The 10408-nt window shown below is 42.6% G+C and overlaps 2 protein-coding genes across 2 annotated transcripts in view; both read left to right on the forward strand.

Moving 5' to 3' along the window:
- Positions 1 to 6047, forward strand: part of LOC118505922 (protein sine oculis) — a 35517-nt gene extending 29470 nt beyond the window's left edge. Inside the window, exon 6 of the mRNA XM_036042415.1 lies at positions 5057 to 6047. Within this exon, the coding sequence (XP_035898308.1) occupies positions 5057 to 5705 (649 nt within the window). The 3' untranslated portion in view covers positions 5706 to 6047. The remainder of the gene's footprint in view (positions 1 to 5056) is intronic.
- A 2473-nt stretch (positions 6048 to 8520) lies between these two features.
- Positions 8521 to 10066, forward strand: LOC118507106. The gene is made up of 4 exons (XM_036045108.1): positions 8521 to 8572; positions 8636 to 8734; positions 8843 to 9115; positions 9174 to 10066. The coding sequence occupies exons 1-4, from the start codon at positions 8521 to 8523 to the stop codon at positions 9425 to 9427; spliced, it is 678 nt and encodes a 225-aa protein (XP_035901001.1). The 3' UTR covers positions 9428 to 10066.
- The last annotated feature ends 342 nt before the right edge of the window (positions 10067 to 10408 follow it).

Here is a 10408-nt window from a genome sequence, read left to right on the forward strand (position 1 = left end):
GCCAAGGAAGAAGAAGAAGATACATTTTGTATAATCATCAAGGAAAATATATTAAACCCTTCTTTCAAAGATGAAGTCAACAATAGTTTGTCGTAAAATTTCCTTAAAAAGGAAAGCTCCCCTCAGGAACTTCCAATCAAAGCATCACACAATACGTCTCAATTATTTTGCACCACCTCGATACCATCTTGAGCCATATTGAGTGAATGGCACCGTTAAAAAACCAAACGAGATGATGCATAAACACCATCGCATCGCTTCTGGCGGCTTTTTAAGCGACGTGGTGATAATTTCTTAAGTAAACAGTACCTTCGAATGGATGCACTTTCGGTGCAATCTCTTCGCGCTCCTCCATCCTCCGCTTTAATGTTTATGTTTTGTATGGCACGTTGAAAGTGTCCATATAAACAAGCAAAGGCCGATCGTTAGAATCGTTTGATCAGCTGCTGTTTGTGATTCCGCGATCGGTATAGCATCAGATTGATGAATTACTGTTTTAGATTGCTCATTAAGAATTAAAGCACCAAGTGGCCCTTTAAGAATGCATTTCTCTCTGCCTTTGTGCAAGCGTTGTCGGGTGCTAGCTTATGTTTGTACAGCAAAGGAAGGTTAGCACGTGTGACCAGCACAACAAAAGCATAAAAAGCATTAAAAAAAACAAACAACCATCCCTTTGTTGTTGATGTTGCTGCTGCTGCTGCTGCTGTGCAATTCCGGTGAACTACCGGGCTGTTTTCGCTTCGACAGCCGTAACGGTTTGTTGCAGTCGGAGAAAGGATTCCGGGAAAAAAATGCCCAGTTTGTGGGTGGTTGTGGACTTAAAAAAGGGAAGCTAGGACTTTGCGTTACGCGCGCGTGTGTGCGTGTGTGGGCGATTAGGCTTTTCTCGATGGGGCACAGGCCACCAGGGAGTTGGCATTAGTATAGTTCGCTGGTGGTATATCTTGTAACGTGAGCCCGTTACCGTATTGTTTTCTGAGCTGACGGCGAAAGTGTGTGCATCTTTGTCCCAAACCGTACCGTATGATGTGTGGCATGAAACGGGAAACCATGCTTTTAAATTCCAAACCTAGCGCAAATGAGCCGGCAGAGTTCGCGATCGGATCTTCACGATCGTGATTTCGAGATGCACAACCTGTTGCGTTAATAAACAAACCTTTCACAACAAGGTTCAACACTCTAAGAGGGACCTCAATAGTATGTTTAATTCCTTAGCAAGCGAACCATCACAAGAAAAAGAAAATGGCCGCCTTGCAAAGGGCGAAGGAACACCCAATATTGCTATCCTCGCGCCACAAAGAAAAGGTGAGAGATGACAACAGCAAAGGAGACGCGAAAAACACGTCCCTTTAAATAATGATAGCGTGCATTGGGTGGCATTGGTGAGCGCCAATCTTCCCTCAAGGGCCTTTGTTTGTAGTAGTAGTGATAGTAGTAGCGTGAGGTTTAGTAAATGCTTTGGGGCTTCGAATGTTTTTGTATTTGTGGGCAGTGTGTTTGAGGCGAAGAATAAGATGGGGGAATGGCGGAATGGGGAGGGTGGAAGGGCAAAACCTTCCATTGCTCGATTCCTTCCATAAATACGCTCTCATTCGCCTATCTAAACAAAGGCAAGCAAAACGCAAGAAACTTGATCCTCGCGCAAGCCCGCTGCCCCGAGGGGCGGTCGAGGGAGGGGAGAAGTGCGGGGAGGCGGGCCGAGCAACAGCGGGAAAAGATGGATGGCCCCCGAGTTTCGGGGTTGATGGGCTTTTCCTTTCGGACCACCACCGACCGACCGACTGAAGGATGATAGGGGATGGTGGGGAAGGGAGAAGGGAAATGGAAGGAAGAAGGGAGGGAGGGGTTGATTGTGGTTTCATTGTTTTTTTTTGTTCTTCCTTCTCGCTGTGTTTCACGTTGTTCCTTCGCTCCCTTTCTTTCGCTCTCTCTCTCACACACACACACCAAGAGCAACCGTGAAGCGTTACACGTTGTACAAGCGCGCCAACTATACGTAGCGCGATCGTAGCGTAACGCTCGAGCGTAACCCTCGCGTACAGTCGACGCATTCACGGAAATTAATGGCGTATCGGGTATCATCGTGGTAACCCCTCCCTCTCTACCACCCCACCCCATACGCCCTGCCTTTCCCAACCCTCATGGGGCGTTTGTTTAGCACCCTTCGGCTTCCACTTTGCCTACTATGTTTGCCACGATTTCAACGATGACGGTGACGGCGATGATGATGATGATGCTGCGCGCCGTCGCGTCCAAGATATTTTTAGCAAAAAAAGGGAAAAAGGAAGAAGAAGCGAGAGAGTGCATCGAAAACGGAAACAACGATTGAGTGCTTGACTGTGTGTGTGTGTGTGTGTGTCGGGAAATTGTTGTGGGTGCGCGCTCTGGGGTGGGTATGTTGAAGGATGATAATCAACAATGACATTATGACGGCATTGACGAGGCGAGCCGAACATTCTGGAGTTATTTATGAGCGGACGAACGAGAGAGAGAGAGAGCGATAGAATGATAGCGAGTGACACATTTTTATTAAGTGGATGAAATTGTGTGTGTGCAGTTTTTTTTGGCTTCAGTAATGCCTTGTGTTGTGCATATCGTTGTTTTGTTTATTACAAGGTCGCTTATAATAAAACATAATCCAATAGTGAGGGAAAAGGGATGCCAGTATTATCAGCCAGCAATTTGTCAATTTAAAGGACAGTAAGCTGATTTTAATTTGCTTGATAAGATTATTCTTTATGCTCTTTCTTCACCTGATCGTTTTATTTTCACACCATTAATCAGGGTTTTTTTGGCATTAATATTTGTTATTTCGTTTGACAATACGGCGTCATGCCGTAATACTGGAATTATAAAATTAGTTATTTCGTTAAACACAACAATAGATTAAGTTTTATTCAAATGATTTTACCGTCGGCAGTATGGAAAATTAAAAAAAATCATTTGATATCCTTAATAGCAAATAGCTATTAACTGGTAAAACATAAAAAATATTATACATGCATAATATAGCAAAAAAGATATAAATAAAATATAAAAACGGAAACAAATTAAAGAAAACATAAAAAAGCACAACAATCTTAATCAAAACTCAATTAAGTAAAAATACAGATAATAAAGGAAAAAAACAAGATCCGCCCCCTTTTTCTTCCGGTGGTACATGCGATAGTGGACCTTCATACCTTCACACGACAGGACCGGAGTTCAAATCCCATTTGGTCCATTCCTCCCGTAGTGAGAGGACTTACTTTCCAACTATGCGGTATCATTAAGTCTATTAAGCCAGAAATGGCAGGCATGACCTAAGAGTTCGTTGGGCCAAGAAAGAAGAAGAAGAAAGAAAACGAATGCAAGTAAACGAAAAAAAAACATGGGAAAAAGATTTGAGACAAACATTATTTTAAAAATAGTAACTTAAACTCAAAAAACGAGCAATACGGCCAGGCCGTTCTTTATGAATGAAAAAAAAAACTCAAAAAGCAAAACAAAAATTAACACTATTAAAGCATAAAATAGACAGATAACATATAAGTTAAAAAAGCCTTGATAAAGCCTTTGAAACATATTGAACAAAGAATAAGTTGTAAGTTTTTGGATTTAGATAAAAAAGAGTTGTGTGTATGATAAAACAAATTTATGGATTTGCAGTGATGTTAATTTTTCTATTTTTTTCTTATTATTTCGTTATTTATTAATGTTTTCATTATAATTTATTTTTTAAGCCGTTTTTTTACTAACTTCTATAACCTCTACAATACGATTAAAACAGATACAATCTAAGGGGGAAGGGAAACGGCTTCTTATCGTTTGTCTTTTTTTAAACCTTTTTCCCATAAAAAGTTGCACCTATGCCCAGTTTAGTTTGTCATAAACTAAAACACATGCAGCACATTTGCACACATAGCTTTTATTTATCATTTGCTGTCTCTTCCGTCTGCTATGTGCAATGAGCCCTAATGAGCTGCATTGTTTGATGGTATCAAGACGACACGCGCCCATTTGTTGTGCCCGCCCGCCGCCGTCCTTTGGCCGTTGGCCCGGTGTTTGACAAATTTCGCAAAAAAAAAAAACAAAACAAATTCCCCAACTTCGGGCAGTGTGTGTTCTGCTGTGTTATTTTCAACTAGTTTTGTTTATCAACCTACAAGCAAACAACATCGCAGCCTGATCGAGGGGTTTTTACGGAGTAAAAAGGAGAGAGGGAGAGGAGGACACGCATTTGCCGGAATGTAGCTAATTAATTCGGGAAGCGTGAACTTTAAATTGCCAGTGTTTAGATCGACCAATTAATTACGGTTAAGTGCCTGCTCGGCGCGTTTGGAAGAACCGTGCAGTTCTTCCGTCGGGGCACACTGGGTGCGTAGGCATGGCCGGGCCCGCATGGCATAAACTATTTATTTTATTTGTTTAGGCGACCTCACGATTAGCTCCGGGAGCGCATTGGAGATGATTGTTTTATTTCTGCTTTCTATGTTATTTTTACTTTTACTGGAATAATTAATTCGAAGTCTATAGAGCGAGAGTTATTCGGAGGATATAGATTTATTTAACACCTTAGCTTCACTGGAAAACTGTCAAAAACTCCCGAACGGATGTTCAAAACCAGCTGTGAAACCTTCAAACGCCAGTAAAATGGACACTTAAAATATTTAAAAAAGTCCAATAACCCGTGGAATTCCAAGCAAAATCCGAGGAAAAATTAGAAAACGGAAGTACATGCTTTTCTATTCCAAATATTTGGCTGCTCTTTAGCAAACCACCATTAATAACCATCAACAACAACCAGGGAACGGTTTTCGTAAGACAAATAGGCGATTGAATAAGATTGATCAGATTAGCAGTGGTAAAAGCATCCATCTTCACACGATCACCACCCAACAGCGTTTCGCATCGGATCCTAAGGCAGCGCTTGGAACGAAGAAATATTGGGTGTTAATATGACCTGATCCTGTTTGATAGATCGCAATAATATTTTACCCTCGATTGCTTCATTTTACGCACGTATTAATGTTATTTTCCCCCTATTTTGCATCTCTTTTACTCTTACCCCCCCCAGCACGGGCGAATCGGACAAGCAGCATCTGGACTCGTCAAGCGATTCCGACATGGAGGGCCCCAGTTTGGCTTCGATGGCTTCCGGCAATGGTGTGGGCGGTCCGGGTGGAGTGCTACATTCCACTTCCGGTGGTGGAATCCATCTCGGTACGAGTGGTGGTACCCTAACGTCTACCGCCGCCGGCGCAGGAGTCACGGCGGGTGTGCTGGGCGGATCAACTGGTGGTCCTGGCGTTGGCGTGGGGCTTGGTTCTGGGTCGCTTGACCATCACCAGCATCAGCACACCGGTCACACGCATCCACATGCACACCATCAAAGTTCGGCTCATGCGCACACACCGGGAGGAGGACAACAGCAGCAGCAGCAGCAGCAGCAGCAGCAACAAGGACAAGCGCATTCCCATGCACACCACAACCATCAGCAGCAACAGCAGCAACAGCAGCAACACCTACACCATCACCACCATCATCACCATCAACCCCAACCGCTCGGTACGCGGAATGGCAACCTGATGAACATTGGGACCGGTGTCGGCAGCAAATCCGGCACCACGATCGGATCGCTGTCGGCGGCCGCTGCCTATTCCCACTTTCACAACGTCATGGGTTCGATGCCACTGTACGACATCGGTGATTATCAACACTTATGATTTTAAGCCAGCCAGCCACTGGGGATCCTTTTGCCCCGGGGAGGCCATCGGGAGGGATGGCAAAAAGGAAAAAGAAAAAACGGGGAGGAGTTATTGCTAGGCTGTTATCCTGGGGAAAATTCAGGTGGCAAACGCTGGGAAACGCAGGCGCAACGTGCCCTCGAACCGTTTTTTTTCGCTAGTGCAAATACTAATGATTGCATATTAACTCAATTCTGCCAATTCGGGCGGGCGTTGTTGGCGTTTCATTTTCTACGTGTAATCAAAAGTTTTACCCTCCTAAGAATAGTGTATTTAACTGAAGAATGAACAATGCATATACTAGATCAACTTACACACGAATCCCGGAGTGGTATTTTATTTATAAGCAAAGGAATGAAAGAAAGTAGTGGTTTTGGACGGAACAAATGACACACGAGCCTGAAGGTATGCAATGCAATTGACAATTTAAGATTCTAACAGCACGCAATTGCATACTTCGAGGCGTAGGGAGTTACAAAAACATTTTAATATACGCGAGGTGTGCTGGAAATTTTTACATTTTGCGGGTTTGAAGAGTTCGATAGTAATTTTTTAATTTTTCGCTAGAATTTTGAAAACACAGCGCTGATTCAGATGTAGATAAATAAAGACGGAGTTTACAGTTGTAGTTAGTTTTCAAGATGACTGTAAAACCATTGGATTGAAAATAATTTACATTTCATATAAATATAAATATTTTTTTTATAAAATTTTATATCAATTTTTTTATGACAGTTTTCCATGACAAGCGCAAATTATACAGCTTGTCAAAACGCCATTGCCAACTACTTACAAAAATATAAATTGTTAGGCAAATAGATTTTTAAAATCTAAAACAATTAAATTTTTCCTAAAGTTTTTAACACACCTTATACAATGCTAAGGCTTAAGCGATGCGCCTGAAAGTATGCAAACATCATGATAAACAACAACAAGACATAAAATTCGCATGATAAACTCATCTCTTTTCCTATTATCCTCTGCGCGTTACGTTTACAATAGGATGTGATGATGTGAGACATCTCCAGATATTCTAACTTCACATGCCTATCAATTCCCTTTCTAACAGTATTAACCTATATTCACTAGTTCCCGGAAAACAACAACGACGGTCATTACGCTTTTCCACTGCGGCGGTTGCTAGGTAACACTTTAATCAAACCAGTAAGCTCATTTTCCCAAAACAAACCGAGGCGCACCACAAGAGCACACGTTCATCGTTGCCATTGGTAACTCACGCACCCCACAGAACGCAGTGAGGTTTTCACCACTGTTACGCAACAAAAGGCAAACGTACCATCAAACATCCGCATGTCAGACGGAGCTCAGGAAGAAGAAAAAAAAGAAAACAAAAAGAGACATGATACCTTCTCATTAGTAGCACCCGCACTGCTTCCGTAACATCCTTTTCACATGCTGGATATGGTGGGAAAATGCTGGCACCGACGTTAGTGCTCACAGGTACACAAGTCATACAGTGGCTTTTCCAAATCAACGACGGATGATTGACACCGGTGGAAAACTGTATCCGTTCGTATTGTACGCTGCTCTGCTACTCTCGTGGCACGTGACTTGTAGGCATGATAATTATTTCATCTTCGACGCGTCCCAACTACCTTGGACAGGAGTTGGAAACACCTTTGCAGACACGTGGCGAAAAGAAAGCAGGAGCCGTCAATCCGTTCGATGTAACGCCTTTTAACGGAGAGCGTACTAATAGGATTGTTTCGGGATAAACCAAAATCGTACTTGGTGGTTATTACGGTTGAACCGATTTTAATTGGTACCACAATGATGGGTTTTACTTTTGTGGTGGTTAGGTGACGGGCTGATTCGGTGCTTATGCGGATGCGTTTCCCGGGCAACAGAGTTGCAGCGTTCTTGGGAACGTAGATTTGTTTATCACGCTGTGTGTCTTGCCACAAAAACCACACAGTAGAAATATTTAGTCGATATCTGTCAAAAATTGTAGCTAATACACATACAGCCTGCAATTGCATTTGGAGTTGCATTTCATGCACATCACACATATGCTTTTGTCTTTCGCTTATCGTATCGTACCGCACCTATTGTACTTACCATAAAAGCGTTTAAATCCGTCAGTTGGCTTTTATCGTACCCTTTTTAACGATATGTAATAGAAGTTGCTTATAAATCTATAAATCCCGTTTAGAGTCTTCTTTTAGTTTAGAGAAGAAGTTCTCTATCTGTTAAATGAAAATATGAAATATAGAGTATGGTTGAGATATTTTAAGACATGTACAGCAGAACATCGGGTACTGTCTGTTGGATTCTTCTTCTTCTTCTGCCTTGACACTACATCCTCGAGAGGTTTCGGCCTGCTAATTCTGGCTTTCTGTGACATGATTTTGCAAAGTAGTCAGCCCTACGAATCCCGGACTGGGTCTTGATGGGATTTGAATCCCGGTCCTGCCGTGTGAAGGCTGGCGCCGTTAACGCCTCAGCCATCGGACCGCAAGCTATAAATAATGATTACTTAAGGCAGACAGCTTATAAAATAAATAAAAATTTAAATTCAAAACAAGAGACATCGGTTTATCGGTTCCTGCACACCGATACGAACGCAACAGATAGCGCGAGGATCTTCTTTGCCGACATTAGTCTTACGATAACGATCTCACATGTTCTGTGAGCCTTCGTGATTTACACCGATTAGGAAAAGATTTTTTAAGCAATTTCTTTCGATACTTTTCTATCAGTTTACTTTTGTTCACTGGTGCGTGCTGTTTCCTCGAGCTGTTACCAGATTCAGACCAGAGAGATAGTGTTGAAAATGTTTGCAGACATAACGATTCTGGCTGCCGTGGTGGCCTTAGCCTATGAAGGTGAGTAATGGACATGGTGGATGGATGTGCAACTAATAAACTCATCCTGTTGTCTTATTCCAGAGTGTACGGTCTATATTCGGACGCAGTTGAACGCCAAGAAACCATTGTTCCTGTGTGATAATCAGTTTTGGGCTCCGGACGGATCATCTCTACGGTGGAGTGCTGGATAATCGACGCTGATTTGCTGTCCGGAAAATTCGATGGTAAACAGTAAGTGTTAAGGTAGATTGGAAGATTATATCTCAATGTTGGATTCCCAAACTACAGCTGGAACTGTCACGGCCAACATTCAGTGTGTGTCCGGACAACCTATCAATCTTGGTGGAGCCAATGTGAACTTTGCCGATGTTGCCTGTGCCACTAACACGACGGGCTCTGTCCGGAACACTCCAAAGAGCCGTGGTATTGGTGGAACTCCAGTTAATATTGGGTTCCATGTGCCAAGCGTACCCTGCGTGACGTACATCCAGTCGTGTTACAATATCCGCACGACTTCAGTCATTTACACCCACCATGTGATTCGAGGAGCAGCTATCGAGCGTAGGTTAAAGATTTTTTTTAAACATTCCATACTTATTTTCCTGAACCATCTTTACAGATAAGATTATTGATAGAGCCACGCACTCGTTCAAACTTGCCGGTTTCAATAGGGATATCCGAGAAGCCTACCTTCAGGAAAATCAGAAAACTCGTATTTTGGAGCTTTTAGGGCTTTACCAGCTGGTTGAGACAAACAAGCAAACAAGTACTTCGCCCGAAGACATCTCTCACGGGATGCGGACGGTATCCCCCGGTCCTAGTAGCGAGCATACTAATTCTTCTTCAACGCAATCCCCAAATGGCAGCAGGTGAATAGTTGCAACTGGAAGGTAGTTGAGAACTGTCTGTCCGCAACAAGGCAAGCGGATTGAGGGAGAACATTCTGATATTTACCGGTGTTCATGACATTTTGACACTTCCGCATGAAAATGGTTAGCAGGTGCCATTCACGCTGAAAGCAGATCGTGTCCAGGTACCGAAGTGGTTCTGGAAGATTCGCCATTTGTGCTACATATATTTGGCGACAAATTAATGCGTAACTAATTTATATATTCTTCAAACTAACGAAAGGAAACTAAATAAGTCGAAGGAGATAGTATTCATAGGTAAAAGTACAAATATCGATGCAATAATAAGCTATACGATTATAAATAATAGGAATCTCTAGCAATCGTTTCACTGTGAAGTACTTTAAGTTGAAACGAAGGATAAGTGCTGTTACAATAATTTACAAACATTTTATCTTATCTGCCATTAGCGCCATCTGTTGATAGGTATTGCAACGATAATATATTTTTAACTAAAACTGGAAGCATCGGAACTTAAGCGATGTTTACACGTGCCTGAAAGCAAATGCGCACGAAATGAAGCTATAGGATAGTATCCGATACACCACGCTTGATTTAATTTTCTAAATAAAAAAAATCTAATTCACTCTATTTAATCCACTTAGTACATCGAAAAATGGGGATTTGGACTGGCTGGCTATTAGATCAGATTTCGCGAAACTCAGGACACGGGATAGTGATGGGAAGTTCGTAGCATGTGGAGTCGGCTCCGGAGTCAGGCCAGCTCCGACAGCATTTTACTGGAATACAAGTTTGAGCCCTCGGAGCGGAGCCGGCACCGGGTTTAAGTCGAGGCCGGCTCCGCAGAGGTAAGGTCGGAACCTGACCAACACTAGTGCGGGAACGAAATTTCCTATCTGTTGGTTAACATTGAATGAACACGAAATCGTACAACGCGCAGACTTCAACATTATTGACATGACTTGACCCGATTAAAAAAAACCGG

The sequence above is a fragment of the Anopheles stephensi genome, chromosome 2 (assembly GCF_013141755.1).
Source record: "Anopheles stephensi strain Indian chromosome 2, UCI_ANSTEP_V1.0, whole genome shotgun sequence".
In the NCBI taxonomy this organism is placed as follows: Eukaryota; Metazoa; Arthropoda; class Insecta; order Diptera; family Culicidae; genus Anopheles; species Anopheles stephensi.

Coding starts and splice junctions, on each gene's coding strand:
- LOC118507106 (XM_036045108.1), top strand. CDS start 8,521: ATGTTTGCAGACATAACGATTCTGGCTGCCGTGGTGGCCTTAGCCTAT. Junction 8,735..8,842: donor CGGATCATCTCTACGGTGGA/GTGCTGGATAAT, acceptor CCCAAACTACAG/CTGGAACTGTCACGGCCAAC. Junction 9,116..9,173: donor TCGAGGAGCAGCTATCGAGC/GTAGGTTAAAGA, acceptor CCATCTTTACAG/ATAAGATTATTGATAGAGCC.